The sequence below is a fragment of the Pinus tabuliformis genome, chromosome Q, assembly GCF_031772625.1.
Source record: "Pinus tabuliformis cultivar Carrire ecotype Pingquan chromosome Q, CPIR1, whole genome shotgun sequence".
Lineage (NCBI taxonomy): Eukaryota > Viridiplantae > Streptophyta > Pinopsida > Pinales > Pinaceae > Pinus > Pinus tabuliformis.
In genome coordinates, this window is record NC_142296.1 from 304,875,688 (window position 1) to 304,893,752 (window position 18,065).

At 38.5% G+C, this 18,065-nt stretch overlaps 1 protein-coding gene across 1 annotated transcript; it reads left to right on the plus strand.

Moving 5' to 3' along the window:
• The first annotated feature begins 473 nt into the window (after window positions 1–473).
• On the plus strand, window positions 474–3,258 carry LOC149219415 (cytokinin dehydrogenase 7-like). Its single transcript, XM_089382588.1, has 5 exons — window positions 474–1,411; window positions 1,559–1,686; window positions 1,935–2,210; window positions 2,319–2,581; window positions 2,663–3,258. Exons 1-5 carry the CDS (start codon window positions 775–777, stop codon window positions 2,970–2,972), a joined length of 1,614 nt encoding a protein of 537 aa, XP_089238714.1. The 5' UTR covers window positions 474–774; the 3' UTR covers window positions 2,973–3,258.
• Window positions 3,259–18,065: the final 14,807 nt, after the last annotated feature.

Here is an 18,065-nt window from a genome sequence, read left to right on the forward strand (position 1 = left end):
AAACCAGAAAAACACTCTATCTCTTTAGATAACGATCATAAATAATACTCCCTTTCTTCAAAACTAACCCGTGTGAAATTGCTCAATATAGCCACGCTCTAGCCTATTCGTCCAGAAGAAAAATCAATAATAATTCTTCTGTTGAAAGCTGACTCTTGGCAAAACCTCGCAACTAATTATTCGGAGCCTTTGCCCCATATTACAGCGATTTGCACTTTTCCTACTTTGGCACAAAAATCATCCCGATCAGATATTATTTATTTTAAGTCGTATGTGGATCAGATCTTATTTGATGTCACTGTCATTGTCGTAACGCATGACATTAAAAAATCAACGTAATTTATGTTTTCAAAGGACATTAAAAATCTAATACCACGGAGTTACTGCGTGGTTATAGCATATGCCATGGCATGTTTCTAGAATCCCTGTAGTCCAGCACCCATCCTATAAGCATTAGCTCTCTGGGAGAGAAACAGGCAAGCCAATTTCGTTTGTTTGATGACTGTATGTATCTCTAGAGCAGAAGGAGAAATATTACTACCTTGGAGAGAGCAGAGATCTTTCTGTTGTTGTTGGTTTGTGATGTGGTGTTTTCCTTTATTGCTCCATTATCATGATGGTCCAGATTTTGTTACACGTACAGGATGGACACAATTAGTTATTAGTGGGGAATACTGTATGCTTACAGTTTCAGTTGAGAATGAGAGCAAATCAAGAATGACAATAATTCATGGTGTGCAAGTTTGGTTGTAGGAGTTTAGGAAGGATATTATCATGGGTTCTGCAATGAGAATGTTGATTTTGATGACGCTTATTCTAAAGATGGAGAAAGAAAACTCCAACTCATGTGAAGAAAATCATCACAATATTCCATGTACTTCGGCCTTATCTGAAGAGGATTGCCAATCTCTGGTTGAGCTACGCATCAACAACTTAATTTCCATTGATGAAATTGCAAGAGCAGCCCGCGATTTTGGGGGCATGTACCACCACAGCCCAGCTGCCATTGTATACCCTGAATCGGTAAATGACATAGTTAGAGTTGTAAGAACAGTAGTTATGTCTGATCACCTCACAGTAGCAGCTAGAGGAAATGGGCATTCAATCAATGGACAAGCTCAGGCCTTAAATGGAATAGTGGTTGACATGATGTCTGCCCCCATGAAAAGAATTCATGTCTTCCAGGGAATGGGAGGTGATGAGGAGAGTCAAGCTTATGTCGACGTGTATGCAGGGGAATTATGGGTGGATGTGCTTAAGGCAACTCTCAGAGAGGGGCTGACTCCTCGTTCATGGACAGATTACCTCTTTCTTTCTGTTGGTGGGACACTTTCTAATGGTGGTGTTAGTGGCCAAACTTTTCGTTTTGGGCCACAAATAAGTAACATATTGCAGCTGGAAGTCGTCACAGGTACCTTTTATATCCCATCTGTTTCCCATGCCATTGTACTGAGAGAAAAGCATTAAAACAACCGTTATTAACTGTGGTGGAACTCTGGTATGAAAATGTGTATTAGGTCCAAGACTGGTCTTAAACTAGAGTGCTTTGAAAATGCAGGCAATGGAGAAGTAATAACCTGCTCTGCAGGGCAGCAGGAGGAACTTTTCTACGGGGTTTTAGGTGGGCTTGGCCAATTCGGCATTATTACGAAAGCGAGGATCCTTCTTCAACGGGCTCCCAATATGGTATGAAATGTGTTACATACATTCCACGTGAGTAGGCTTGTGATTTAGATAATTTTCATGTTCTAATTAAGTTGGCAATCTTCATATAAAATTACAACTATACAAAGATAAAATAGATACTCAGGGTTGGATCCCCTTCTGATATTTACATGTTGAAGCTAGACCTGCGTGTGCATGAACATGGAAATCTTCATCTATTTTTCATGTTTGCCATGCAAACTGTGCTCCTCTGACAAATGCCATTGCAGGTGAGGTGGATAAGGCTACTTTACTCGGACTTCGAATACTTTTCAAGCGACCAAGAGATCCTTATTTCTCTCCCCGACGACAAATCTTTCGATTACATCGAGGGTTTCGTGGTAGCGAACAGCGACGATCACACTAACGGGTTGTTTTCACTGTCACTATCCACTGACACGTCCCTCGACCCATTACTCATCCCTCCAAATTCAGGCCCAGTTCTGTATTGCCTGGAGGTGGCGTTATATTATCATAATACCACTGATTTCACGACCTTGAAAAAGGTTTGATTAGATGATCACAGTGTTCTTTTACATAAACCCTAAAATTGTTTCTCAATAGTTTCAACACAGTGAAATTGTAAACACTCTGAACTCTGAAAGTTTTTGCAGAAAATCGACACCATGCTGGCTCCTCTGAGTTTCATAAAAGGTTCGAATTGTGACATTGACATATCATATTTCGCTTTTCTTAACCGTGTACATAGGGAAGAGATCTCGGCCAGAGCCACTGGAATGTGGGATGCTCCTCATCCCTGGCTAAATCTCTTCATACCGAAATCTCAAATCTCACGTTTCGATAACAAGGTTTTGAAAGGAATTCTTAAACATGGCATAGGAGGACCCATCCTCCTATATCCTCTGAACAGAAACAAGTAAATATGCATATCTCCCTCTTCCACCCTGTGATTAACTTGTTAACAATACTAATCCAAAATATGTTGTTATCTTTGCAGGTGGGATTCTCGAATGTCTACAGCTGTGCCTGATGAAGAGATCTTCTACTTGGTGGGAATTCTACGTTTTATTCATCCAAATTCACCAGGTGCTAATTCCATAGAGAGCATATTTGCAGAGAATGAGGAGATTCTTCGAATATGCGTAAGGGAGGGCATTGAAATGATACAATATCTTCCTCATTACAAAACGAATGGAGAGTGGAAGAAACATTTCGGTAAGAAGTGGGGCCAATTCGTGGAGAGGAAACGCAAGTTCGATCCTCGAGCGATTCTTGCTCCAGGCCAAACAATCTTTTCCAGATCTTGACTAGCGCTAGCGCTAGTTACTACAGTGAAAAAACGCTACTGGTAAATATATATGGTCCAAAGATATAATGGGACCCCGATTTCTATCCCTCAATTATATTGGAAAACTAGTGTGAATGGAAGTTTGCAAAAGATTTTTCCTTTCATGGATATACTCTTCAGCACCATTTACTTTCCAAACATGACTGAATTTTTGGTCGGGCAAATTGAAAAAGTTGCTGACACTTCTATTCAGGACCGAATTACTTGTCAAACATAGACGGAATTTTTCCTGTTGGGCAAGTTGAAATATGATTGCAGACACTTTCGCTATTTTTAAAATAAAGATTATCTGTTGGATTCCGAGTTTCCCATCAATCTATAAAGTGTTATATTCATATTTGTATTAAACATTAGTTGATATAAATAAAAAATAGTTTCCCAGATAACTTTATATGTTCATATTTGTATTAAACATTCGTTGTTTTTTATATTTGTGTTGGTCTATCAAAGGAAAAACCTAGCATTGTCCATGGCTATGGGTTCGTTAAAATATTTATTTTAATAAAAATGAGATACATTTTGAGAGAAAGAAAAACATAAGATATGCATTTTGGTTTGGTGTTTTAATTAATATTTATTTAAATATATAAAAAGTTTTGTTAATGTTATATTTATGAGAATGTTTTGGAATCAATAAAGGGATAAGTTTAAATGTTTTATGTTATTTGTTTCGGTAATTTTATTAAAATTTATTCATGTAAATGAAGGATTTTCATTGTTTAAATTATTTTAAAATGTATAATTAAATTTCCACTTTAAAAAGGTTAGAGTCAATGTGGTAAATTTGAATCAATCATAGTTTCAATTTGACATAGTTGGTTATTTATGGACTCTAAGTTTTTATAACTTCTGGTATTTTTTTGGAATGTAGCCTAGTTGTATGCATGATGATTCCATTGTAAGTTTCTTTTGGGTCATTGGAAGCATGATAAAAGAAGTATGGAGAATGTAAAAATATCCGAGTTTGTCTATGACATAATAAAAGGCTTGGGAATTTCTTAATTGTATGTGGCCTATATTGGATGAAACACTAAAATTTTGTTTCATGTGTATTTATTATAATTTGTGTTTATATGTCTATTGTATTTATATTTATCTCCCTTTTTATAACATCTATATTAGAGCCAAGGGAAAAGCAATCTATGCATAAGAGATATGTAGAAGGTTGTGGTCATAGAGGTTACAAATGCATGTGTGGAGCAAGGGAAAAGATGCCCAAACCAAAGTATGGAACTTCAGATGCATTAGAGGAGCAATGAGTAGTTTTGTGTGGATGCACCTTGAATCCCAAGATTTAGAGCCTAGTGAAATGTTGTTGTGGCTAACTGAGAGTTGAGAAAAGTGGTTTAATGGCTCCTAGGATGGATCTATGTAAGATCACTTTTCAAGGTTAGGATAATGGCAAATTACATGGATCTAGCAAATCTAAGTGAGCTTGGATGGTCAGGTGAAAGAAAGACAAGTGCAACAGATGATTATTGAGTGAAGATTAAGGATTATATGCAAATTATGGATCAACACAAGTTTGAAATATATATCTGCAATATGAGAGAACACAAAGGTGTAATCAATGGTTGCTAGATGTGGTTAAAGAGTCAGCATGTTATGGAGAGTTCACCTAGTGCATGGACACCCTACACTGTTTAAGAGTCTCAATAAAGCAAAATTGAAACTCGTAACGTGATGTAGCATCTTTATTTGTTGTGTTGTAAGACTTATCTTCTAGCTGTCGGTAAAACCTTCCATTGCACTTATAAATTATATTTTTGTAAACTTTTTTTACTCAAGCAATGAAATGACTTCTCCTTCCTTTTTTAACGATTTTGTCTTCGAAGAAGGTGTTTTGGGTTTCGTAGTCTCGTCTTTGGGTGTATTTTACACTCTTACATGGTATCAAAGCTTCAACTGTAAGATTCCCATTTCTTTTTTTAAAGATGTGTTGGAAGAAGGTGTTTTGGGTTTTGTAGTCTCATCCTTGGGTGTATTTTACACTCTTACATGGTATCAAAGCTTCAACTAGAAGATCCCCATTTCGTTTTTTAAAGATGTGTTGTAAGATGGGATCTGGGAAGGAGGGCACATTTTTTTTGTAGATCTTAAGTTTTGATGTAGTTTATTTCAATGGTACTATGGTCTGATCTAGATCTACAAACAAGCCCTAATTTGTCCAAAAAAATCAAATTTCTCCATTTTGAGAAAGTTTCTCAACCCTTTTCCTTTATGTTAGATTGTACCATACCGTGAATAGGGATGTAAGTACCAAGATAGACATTGAATATTCTTTTAACGAAACCTAAATATAATTGGAGTTATTGTAGATTTTGTTACTTAGTTTTCCAAGGAAGAGTGACAAAAGCAAGGGCCTTCTTTTTAGAGTGAACCAAGGTGTCATTATCAATTATTTTTTAAAAATAGACATAATATCATTTCGACCAGTAAAATCCATGGAAAATTTTAGGGGCTAATGTTCGCCCAATGGGCTAATTTTCCATGATTTTTCCAAAAAAAAGATTCGCCAATTTCCAATTTTATAAAAGACGATTCGCCCAAACTTTAGAATATAAAATTATTTTACCTTAAAAATCGCCAACATTATAGAGAGACTATATATAAAATAATTATAAATTTGATTAATTTTACAAATATATCAAAAAACATTTATAATTTGCATATTAGGGATTAGTGAGATTCGCCACTGTTTTAAACTTCAAGAAAATTTTCCATCCTTAAAATTTTCCTTGGTAAAATCAATGACAATGGTATTTTTTTTAAATATACAAGATAAAATTTAATCACAAATATATTATTTTGGGAGGAATTTTTTAAATTTCTTTAAAAAAATAAAGGAAAATAAAACTTTCCAAAGTTTGGTAACAATATTTTACCAGGGTAAAAGGGATTTTTTTTGTTGGGACCAAAATATTTAAGCAATAAATCTTTTCTTTGTTGTATAGAGGTTATTGGGTAGTTTCTGAAGTCATTGGGAAAAGTTATTGGATAAATTTTCATTGTTACACATAACTAAGTTTGTTAAAATATGAAAAATTAAAGGAAATAATTTATGTAATCAATAGGTCTATGGAAAATGTTAAGTCATAATTGTTTAGTATTTACAAAGGATGTTGAAAAGTTTCTAAAAATAAGCAAGATGAAGCCATTGGTTTGATATGGTTGTCTCTCTCAAATAATTTGTTGTTTAATATCAGAAAATGTAGCACTCCAAAAGAATTTAGGATAAGTTGGCCACTCTATCCCAAGTTGGCCACGGTATTTGGAAATGTTGATGAATTTCAGGCTTTAGAATTGGAAGCAACATTATGAACTTTGGTACCTAATTAGCATGCCTCTATTAAGGAGTAACTTGCAAAATTTAGGTTCTAGGTAGCCCAATTAAAAGCATGTGGGAAGGTGAAACAGTGTTACTGTAATGTATATTTTTTATCTTATAAAAGGTTAATGTTCATTTTCATGTTTTTTCATCTTCATATTATTCAATAATATATTACCTTAGAGATTCATTCAAAGTGCCTAGTTTTGTGATAGTTTTTTATCATCTCACATGAGAAAAAACTAAGCTTAAGTAGGTAGATGTTCTCTCTAGTTCTTTGAATTAGGATCTTGTATCTCATACCTCCAAAATTTAGAACATAGCTTGGCCTTGATAGATGAAAAAATATTCTCAATCCCATGAGTCTCCCTCAAAGCCTCAGCAAAACATTCAGCCTCCACCTCCAGCTTCTAATACCAATGGATCTTCCTTTGAGACAAAGGAAAAGAAGAAGAAGAAGAGGAAAATAGATGGTACATGTTCCTTTTGTTATAATTCTATACATTTTGAAGCATAATGTTTGGAAAAGTTGCAAGTCTTAGATGATGCCATAAAGAAGCACAATATGTCAACAAGTAAAGGACATTCTTTATCTGCTAAAGATATAGGTAGATGTATAGATCACTATAAACTTTATTCAGGAGCATCACATCATATAACTCCTTGTCAATATTTTCTTCCTTCTACATCTCATAACAAAATTCTAAAAAATTTAATTAAATAATCTACTCAGCTTGAAGTCTTGGGGTTAGGTATTCTGCACTTAACTGATAGGTGCATTAACAATGTACTCCTTCTCATTGAGATCTAAGAACAATTATTTTCCGCTTATCAAATTTGTCATTTTAATGATGAGAAAATACTTGTGATTTCTCCCAATCTAGTAGTTATTCGTGAACTACGTGATCCAACAATTATTGTTGTTATTGATCAAGTTAACCATGCCGCCATATTATATAAGTTTGTCACATTTTAGTATTCCTAGACTTATTTCACTGATCATGCTGATTCTTTGAGTAGGATTTGACATGAAATATTTGGCCATATAAATCATAGATATTTGTAATATATGTTCATCCAAAATGTGGTTTTCGGTCAAGCAAAAGTTTCATGTATTAATGGGTTATGTGTAGGTTGTGATCATAGAAAACCACACCAAGATCCCTTTCCTAAAGGGAAGGCTTTAAGTGAAATTGTACCTCTTGAGTTGGTGCATAGTGATTTGGTATCATTTACAACTCTTTCGTTTTAAGGGGCCAAGTTTGCACTAACCTTTATTGATAATTTATCATGGCACTCCTATGTGTACTTCCTCAAGTACAAGAGTGAATTATTTACAACATTCAAGACATTTAAAGATTTCATTTAGAAATATTCCTCAAGCTCCATCAAGGAGCTACGTAATGATAATGGGAAGGAATATGTCAATAAGGAATTTCATGATTTTTGTAGACAACAAAGCATTCTTGATCAACACTTTGTTCCCTAAACCCCTAAACATAATGGTGTTGTTTAAAGGAAGAACTGAACACTGAAGGAGATGGAAAATTGAATGATTCCGTCCAAGAACATCACATATTCCTTCTAGGTTGAAGTATTTAATTGTGCCAATTATATTCAAATCGGGACATCTCATAAGGAAATTCAGCATATGACTCAAGTAAAAGCTTCAAAACGTGAGAAGCCTGTTATAGGCCATTTTGTCACATCCTATCAATGGACCTCCTAATGGTATCAATCAACATCCTATTCCCCCTTGTCATCATCTTGCACAAATCCCTAAGAAAATCCCTTTCATTCCCCAGAGTTTCTGCCCTAAACTGCATCATTTGAGCCACGTTTAGGACCAACGCATCCTGGCCTCTTGCTAGACAACGTTCACCTACAGGTTGCTCCATTGTGGCCTACGTTGATAACCTACAGGTTACTCCCCTTTGCACCTACATTGGTTCTAGAAATTCAGTAAAAAGAGAGAAATTTTGGAAGCTTCCTCTTTAAGAAGCTTACAAAATTTTTTACAACCTGTTGACGATGTTGGACCCACCAACATCAGGGGATCTCCCCAGTATGAAGTCCGAACTAGACCTCAAGACATTTGGTGTAGGAGTCCCATCCAATACTATGGCATGGTTGCTATTATCTTAAAGATTTGCCTTAACTCTTACTTGTCAGCACATGAGAGTGGTCTGCCTTGTCTTCCGAGAAGTGAACCTCACGTACTTGGTGAGTGTAAGTGTCACTTGTGTCAATGGTTCTTTCATCGTAAAGGGAGAGGGTGGGAGTGAGTCCCAAGTAAGTTGGGAGAAGTCCCAACTATGATAGGAACACACACAACACAATAGGACATGCACAGCTTCCAGCGGAACAATCCACACAGATGCGGTAGTCACAACACACAAGGGAAGATAACACGTATAACACAACGAATTAGTTTGCGCGAGTACAACGCTTGTTATAGAAAGTTCCATGTGAAAGGTCTATCTGATGTATGGAAGAGTAGTCTACATAGGAGAGACAGTGTTAACAACATATACAACACATGTTCATTAAAATATGTGTATTACAACAAGGGAATTAGTTCAAGTGCTAAACACAGGTTCAAGCAACATGCATTACAAGTGTTAAATATTAGTCTTACAACAGATACAATACATGTGTGAAATGTGCTAGCCTATTAGCAGGCTTCTAAATTAAGAGAAAGTTCCAGGACACGTTGTTACACCATACATCACTAACCCTGTGTGAGGGGTGTTGGAGCCACTGCTTACTCCTCAAATAAAAGATAACAGACACTCTTGGCTGTGTGGGAGGAGTTGAGGTGAAAAGTATTTTGCATGTACAAATGAGGGGGTATTTAGAGCCAAGGGTGAAACTGACCCTTGGGACTGTTTGACTACCCTCATGACTGTTTGAGTTCCATGACTTTTCGACTTTACATGACTCTTTGTACAACAAGTGGGTCTCTTGGACTTCCATGTTACATTACATTGATTTGACAACATGGCCCATAGTGGAGACATGGAAGACATGACTCATGACATGACTCAAAATGATAGTGATGGTACATTCATGTTGCTGCTGGAGTGCATGTCAAGCTATAGTGCTGTTGGGTGATGGATGTCTTCATGGTGTGTTACAGCTACACAACCGTATGGCAAGGTACGTGGAGTCTTCGATGGTAGTTGGATTTATTTATGTTTCTTTGGAACATTTCTCCTTTCTTGTATGTTGGAAGGCTTGACAAGCTCATCTGTTTGTGAAAGGTGCATGTTCATCCGTGAGCACATCTTGCATGTCTACTAGTTCTTCCATCCGTGAACACATATTTGCATGATCATCCATTCGCGAGTACATCTCTTCGCATGCATCATTCGCTTTTCTGTTGGTGAACCTATCCCTCTACATGTGCTCCCTTCATTCATCCCATTCATCATCGCACCATGTTTGTTGGTATACCAGTACCTACAGTCACTCATGAAGAGACAACATCAAATCCAAAAACCTCCTAGTCTACCATGACACATGATCATTTTGGATGTTGCTGACCGGGAGAGGTAACAAGGTTGCGAGGCGAGATGATGGCTCCCGGCACTGCTGATGAAAGTTGTGAAAGAGTCACTGGGTGATGAAGATGGGAAATCTGGGTCGATAGTGACTGTCTACAAGGTCTGGCTCGGTTGGAAGGAAAAACTGCACAAATTTTGGGAGGAATAGTCCGGGCTGTAGGAAGGATAGGCAGAAAAAATCTGTGTACTTTCCAGAAGGAGCTGGAAGCGAGGTTGGACAACAAAATTTTCCCAATTTCTTGGAGGAACAGGTCGGGCTACAGGGAGGATTGGCAAAGAGGATTTGTGTAATTTTCCGGGAGAACAAGCTGAGAGCCTAGCAGCCAAAAGTGCACAAAAACTGTGCAATTCCATACGGGAACTCGCAGTCAACTGTCAGGAGCTTGGCAATAGAAACTACGTAATTCCTAGACGGAACAGGCAGCCTGCTGCTAGGCATTGTTGGTGAGGGAAACTGCACTGAGGCTGGGAGGCTAGCCTGCTAATCATCTCTGCACAATTTCTGGGATGAGTGAACTATTGGACAACAGAGGGACTTCTCATGAAAACTACTCAATTTCCTAGATGAGCAGTCAGTCGACTGTCGGGGGGACTGGCTGGAAAAGCTACACAATTTTCTGAGGGAGACAGGGATAGGCATTGGGTGTCTGTATGGCCTGCCTGAGCAATTTTTCCAACCAGCAGAGCAAGCAAGGTCTGCAGCCTCTGCACAATTTTTGAGGGGAATGATTCCTAGGGTGGTTGTCAGGTCAAACCCTCTGTTTGACCAACTTGAAGGCTGATTGATTGCTTGCAGGAAGCGCAACTTGAAATAACTTTCTTGGTGCTTCTGCCCTATTCTAGGTGGCATTTGATCGATTCAATGGCAGGGTGATGGCCTGAATGTTAGAGGGGAGTCTAGTCATCGAAATTTCAACAAAATGACTAAGTGTGTGAATGAGTGAAAGATGCACATGTGATCTCGCAAACACACACAAACATGACTTGACGACGAGATGACCCAAACCATCTAGACACACATGCTCAACAAGACTAACCGACGGTGTGAGCGACAAGTGCGACACTTGTGATTAATCATTGATTGATCGTGATGATGCTTGCATGACAGTGAGTGACTCCATGTGTGGGTGTGATAGATGATTTCATAGCGAACACAACATGTACACACGAAGTGAAGGCCTTGAGCATGACCAAAACATCGTCACAAGCATGATTTTGGTATCAACATGAAAAAAATTGGATAGAATGAATAATCAAGATGGCTGCAAAGAGTCACACAAGTTCACAGAGTGAACCCGTGTGTGTGCAGTCATTAAGAAAAACTCTCAAGAGAGGCTCCTAAATTGGGTGTAGGTCAAAATTTTGGAGGGTGGTTGTAGTTTCTCTGTTTTCGATCATTGATAGCACAGGGCCTTCATATTTTGGGGAGTATTGAATCATTGTGCGGGTTACTTTGTCTTTTCCACTTACCCCATGAACATACATGGTTCGTCTTTTGCCAACTCGGTCAAACACAATCAAAAGTTCAGCTTGATCTCTGTGTTTCGAATCTAGGAAGGGTATTTTAGCTCACGAGTTGAAGATTTTCAGAGTATAAGTTTTCATCTCTATTGTTACTCCACTACCAGCAGGCCTGGACAGTACCGTGACAGAGTCTCACAAGAGTGCACACACTGCACCATTGCCAGCGAGCTTAGTCAATACCCCGGTGGAGTTGCATGCTTCACCACTTTGCGTAGGAAGCCTTTCTCTTCTTTCACCTTCATATTTTTCAAGAGGACTATGCATAGGCACTTATTTATTTTTAGGGCGGTAGAGAGATCCCAACTTATTGGGAGAAGAAGAGGTTGTTCCTTTAGAGAAGCATGTAAGACCTCTGACATAGGTTTGCAACCGTACATCGTCTAACAAAAATCCACACACTGCACCATCCAAACCTAAATCTCCATGTGTCATCTGCAAAAGGGGACCACTATCATCGAGATTATCCTTGCATCCCACAGATCTTAAGGGACTGTTCTCCCCACTTGCAAAATCCGGTGTCATCAACCTCTAACAATCATGTTGAGAGTACACCATCAACTAGTGAAAACGAAGTCACCAGACAGAAAGGAAAATCTAAATTTCCTTGCAGATTGTGTGAAGGCGATCATGGCCTCCACCATTTTCCCTTCCTAAACAAAGCTAAAAGAGTCTTGGATAACCATCCTACATCACCGCAGTGACTCCCTCCTGGATATAAGAAACTCTTACTGAGACCATTGCTAGTTGAAAATCTGACTGACGCTTTGTTGTCGGTCGAAGCACCTATCATTGAAGATAAACCCTTTGAGTCTGCATCGGACCAAAGTCAACAAGTCGAGATGGCAGTCGACCCCATCTTGTCTTTATAAGATTCACCTTCAGATGATACAGTCACCAAAGAGAATGAGAACGACACCATTCAAATTCTTTTCGTAAAAACAAATTCCAATGAACATGGAGTCAATCTACCTGTTCCTTTACCGCAGGAAGGAAGTTCATCAAAGATTTATCTGGTCGTTTATTCGGTCCCACCTCCAAGCAACCTAGTTGTCTCCTTCAATTGGAATCTACTAGGCAAGCCTCATTTACCATCTAATGTACCATTGCGAATCATAGTGAAAACTTACAAAATGGTCATGGTTGGTACCATCATAGATGAAGGGGCTTCTATGAGTATCCTTTCCTCAACTTCTTGGAAAGAACTTGGTTCGCCATTGCTTTTGCCTGAGATGCGATATCTGACAGGCTTCGACAAAGGAACCAGTCGACCGTTATGGTTCCTTCCAAATTTTCCTATAACTTTGAGAAGGAAAACTATTTATCTGAACGTGATGGTAGTCCAAGGACCTTTAGATTACAATCTTCTCCTTAGGCGTGACTACATTTATAGCATGGGAGCTATTGTTTCCTCACTCCTTCGAGTGATGTGTTTTCCACATGAATGAAGAGTGGTCCAACTCGTAGACCAGCTTTCATTCCCCGGTTCACACATAACCAATAGTCAAATGCCATCTTTAATAGGTATTTTTGCGCAAGGAATGTCTCATCAATCTCCAGTCCGTCCACCTAATGAACGCGAGTGATTCGGTGGTTGTGACTGAAACCCAGGGGGCATGCACCCTAGTCTACTTCGGCAGGAAAACTTCAGGTATAGGGTAGGTTTCCGTGGAGGATATATGACTGGTCTGACACACCCGTCCATTTAGGAAAATGGGATTAGACTACAATAATATACCTCCGTCAAAAGGTATGCCTTTCCCGACAAAGCGAGTGTTTTGTCTGCAAATTGAAGGGTAACCTGGGTATACCTTTCCTGATAGAGCAAGTGTTTTGTCTGCAAATTGAAGGGTAACCTGGAAACTATACTTCGCTATACCTGGAAGCATGCAAACCTTTTTGCGTGAAAGTGAAAAGTGACCATTTATTTTCCTAGTTTGTAGATTCTTAACCCTTTAAACTCGTAGGATTGGTCATTCCTAGCTTACATAATAAAAGGAGTCGGAGCAAAATTTTGAATGGTGCAAGCTGCCTAAAATATGAACCTATCGATGAGACATCCTTATTATATGAATGGCACGAGCAGTTTTACACGAATTTCAAGCTCGTTAAAAATTAAACCTAGCAATGAGCATATGTTCCACCATAGTTTAAGCTCATTAAAAAATAAACCCACTTCCGGTAAATAACCATTTTGAACGCATTATCATCAGATTTTGAGCCTTGGTCGTGTTCTTACTATCACCTCCACTCTGTTTTAGCCAATCATTCGCCTCCATTTGATTGTTTACCCCTTTTGAGGAACAGCTGCGACGAGTGATTCTGTTAGCCATCTTCTTAACACTGCGGTAATTGGAAAGTTCCAACCCTCACCTGGAACCAGCTACTACCCGAAATATCACTCGTTCCTCAAAAACGAGACTCCTTTAAGCTCTTTTCATTTGACAGAAAAAATGAAACTATTGCCGATAAATTGGCCTCTCCAGCTCGTTAAAGTGATTGGAAGTGCCATCCCTCCTTTAGATTTTAATATTTTTGGACCTGAGGTATTATTACACAAAAAGATCGAGCGTTTGTCTTGTTAGGCTCATTAAAACTATCGAAAATTCATCCCTTTCACATTGTTTTATACTTTTTCGGACCTAAGGGATTATACTACGAAAAAGGAATATTGGAGTTTCCTTTCCGTATCTTTTCAAACTCTCTAAAATTGAAAAGGACCAAGTTATCCTTGTTGTTAAACTCGTTAAAACAATAGCGACAAACTTGTCCATTCAGACAAGAGCGAGTTTCACTGTCGCTAGGCTCGTTAAACATAGCGACAGGTTTTCCTAAAGGGAAAATTATAGAACAAGCATATGTTATCCTCCTTAAGCTTGACAAAAATAAAGATGTACTAGCTAGAAATGACTGGGGAAATTGGGAAGAAAACTTGAAGAAACTTTATTGGTAGCAGGTCGCTCTTGAACATGACACTTTCACTCCATCACCATGATTGAGTCGGGTTGGGTTATTCCGTTCACCAGTCACATCACCATTGGTCCACGATACCATCCAAATTTGGGGTTAACGCTACCAATCCATTTCAGTGTCACCGATATGTTCAAGAGAAGTCGCTCAAAGAATTTACCTACCCAGCTTGTGTCTCATCCGCTGCAATACCTTCACACTTCATTCTTTCATGACCGCCACCCTGAACCTTGTATCATCAAATCATTTCCACCTCTGCAAAATCATTTTCTCTGTTCCGTGTTGTAGATGTGGGATTCATCAATGCCTTCCTACGATGGGTCACTTCTTGTCGACATCAGCTCATTATCCAACAAGCCGACCTAGGAACAACCCATTCAGTACTTTGAAGCTTGCATGCCTCAATGGCAAGTTCCTCACTTCCGGCGATAGGTTTACATTAATGGCCTTCGACCGAAATATTTTGCATGGTGTTCAACATCAACTCATGTATTCACATAATGTGAATTGTATTGTAGTACCTTGATGGTCATCATCATCATCGGTGATTCCTCTCGCACCTGTTAACAACTTACATCATTGGCTAGTAATCAGGCGATGTCCTCCCATGTTCGACATCTGAACATATTTTCACATGGATCGACTTGTACTTTCAGGCAAAGATTGAATGAGTTTTGAAGACCCCGGATCTAGTTTCATCCATCCAGGCTGCTATATATTCAGGAAAATAAAGACATCGAATGTACATCATTGTTGCACAGATAATCATCCAATCTAAGGGATGATGGCTCTACCAGAATCATCAGTCTGCACACAAACGGTTGTCTATCCTATGTACATGAAAATGAGTTTATCAAGCTGAGCATGGTAAGGCCCGCCTCAGCCAGATTATGAAAATATTATGAAGATAATGTATTGTATTGTATCTTATTACAGGTCACCTTCCAGTTCGAAAAACCTTGGATCCTCATTATAAAGCATTTCACCTGACATCAAAAGATTTACGACCTCATGCTTTAGGGGGCAACTGTTATAGACATATTTGGGCACTGCAACCCAAATCACATATGTCCATAAACCAATGGCTTCTAAGTCCCTAAAAGTGTTGTTTCATACCATAAAGGAGAAAGGTCATCTGATTACATCATCTCCCAGAAGTTCTCCATGAAAAACCACTCAGAACTGGTCAAAGCAGGATCATACAGACTGCCCAGTGCTAAGGGTGCGATGCATCTCACCTACCACATGCAAAAAGTGTGATGCGTACTGGAAATCCCTTCTATAGGGTGTGATGAGCGAGAGCAGACAAATGGCACAAGAAATTTTCTAAGTGGAAACCCTGAGAATCTTCTAGAAGCTGCTCATTTGACACTTGCCTCCCTGAATTCGCCCAAGGATTAGTAAGAGATCATGAAATCTCCAAGTGGAACCAAGAACTATCAGAGAGATGACACTAATCCAAATCCCAGAAGCTGACTGACCCCCTGCAAATATCTATATATGGATCCCTCATCCCAGAGATCCAAAGGTTGGAATTTGGTAATTTGCAAAGAAGTGATGTTGGTTTCTCTTTGAAGAAATTGTTCGGTGATCTTGCTTTGTATGAGGTGAAGAGGACTTTCAAGCTGGGAGGATGGCACTGGGTCAAACCAAGTGGTTGTAATCCTCTCTTCTCCTACTTTTATCAATAAATCTATTTGAGTTTTCCTCCATATTCTTGTGTATCTCTGATTGTGTTGATATATGCATTTGTATGGTCAATATATATCTGATACTATATTGTTTATAGTGATATATCTCTATGCTTTGATGGTATTATGTTGTTGTGATTCTACAAGTGCTCTTTGAAGTGGGACAAGTAAGGAATCAGTGGTGAGATTCTGTCAAAAGGGAAAGGAAACAAGCAAGGAGCCAAGTGAAAGACTAAGGTTGGTACTCTCTGCTTCTTTCTCATCTATCTCTCGTAAAGGAAAACACAAGTAACTTTAGTTTGTTTATTTCTAAGATAGCTACCCATCTTAGTGGGACTAGCAGTTCTGAATAGACACTAGATTTCCCGGTAACAAAATGCCGACTCCACTGGGGATCGATTAGTTTGATTGCTTGTCTCTATTTTTTTGATTCATAAACCACAAACAGAGCCTGAAGTTAAGCCAGCTAGCCTTCGAACTGCATTCGCTATGCAAGTGCAAAGTAGATCAACGCTACTTCAGTCAATCTCTGGGTTTGTTTATGAACTAAACAATTGACTTGCAAACCTCCTAAGTGCCCTAGAGGTAGCTCAAGTAACCTCATTAGATCAGCCCCTATACTTTGTATTTGCTGAATATCATTAGCTCGACCTAAATCCCTAAACTAAGCTGCAAACTGTGACCAAAAACCAAGTTAAAATCTCGTCCCTGGACCATTGCACCTTCTCTTCTTGGCAATCTAGATGCATCGCACCTCCCATGTGTAGTAGGTGAGATGCATCCCAGTTTCCCTGTGTTACAGGTGCGATGATCAAATAAGACTGTTTCTGCCTCGATATTTTGGTTTTTTCTTCACTCTCTTCAGCTTTATTCAGGAGTTTTGTTGTCTGTGATCAGTAGACCACTGTTGAAACCCCCTTTCTTTCCATCATCCAACCTCCATTGTACAAAGATTTGTGAATGTTTTTATGCATTTTTCGCCATTCACAGTTATCATTTACAAAATAGTAGCTAAATCGAACTGTCGTCTTTTGATTTGAAAGTGTCGCAAGTGTCGATTTTAGTCAAAGAAAAGAATACTTCTCTTTTTTATAGTCGATTACACTATTACTCTTATATTTGATCTGAATTAATAGTATTTCAAGTGTCAAAAGCATTGTTCAATTCAAAATCGCAAAGTGTCATCTTGTCTCCTTTTCATTTTTTGAAAAGAAAATCGTTAGTATTGTCGCTTTGAAAGAAGATATAATTCAGATTGTACCCAACATTATTTTTGTCATTCACACATTAAGAAAGTGGAAAACAAATACATGCGTGTGCATTTGCATTTATATCGCTTATTGATTTTGATTTAGGACAGTGCATCTAGTGTGTGCTCTCTGCTCTATGTTGAAAGGATTTCGTTTCTCTTTCCTTAGTAGCTAGGATTTTCATTGCAAAAAGAAGAGTAAACGAGTGTTTATCATCTTAGATTTCATATTTCGGAGTTGTATATCTACATCACGTGGTGAACCTTAAAGGCAAACTTCTTAAGAAAGATCAACTGTAAAATAAATTCAATGAACATAAAAACACTTTGGAACCTAACGCACAACATCTAGAAGTCTAGGCTAGAGACATATTCTGGTGTCGTAAAGCCTGGTAACTGTCGCATTCATCGTAGGTTGGGTGATTCCTCCTCTTTGAGACGACAAGTGCCAGTACAGACTTGTGCTCCCACGTACCATCGAGTATATAAGGCGAGACCACAATAGGCTATATCCTTTATCCTTAGGAAGTTGTGTCTGCTGCCCTATCAATCACAATGCACTGAACACAGCGTTTGGGAAGATTGACTGTCATACCGTAAAAAGTATTCTATAGTTTTGCGATTGGTTTGGTAATTCCTCTGTCTAGATTTCCAGAGTAGTCTCTTTCATTCCTTTTCGGACTCCTTAAAGGAAAAGGTCCATCTCAGCACTTGTCACTTCAGGCTC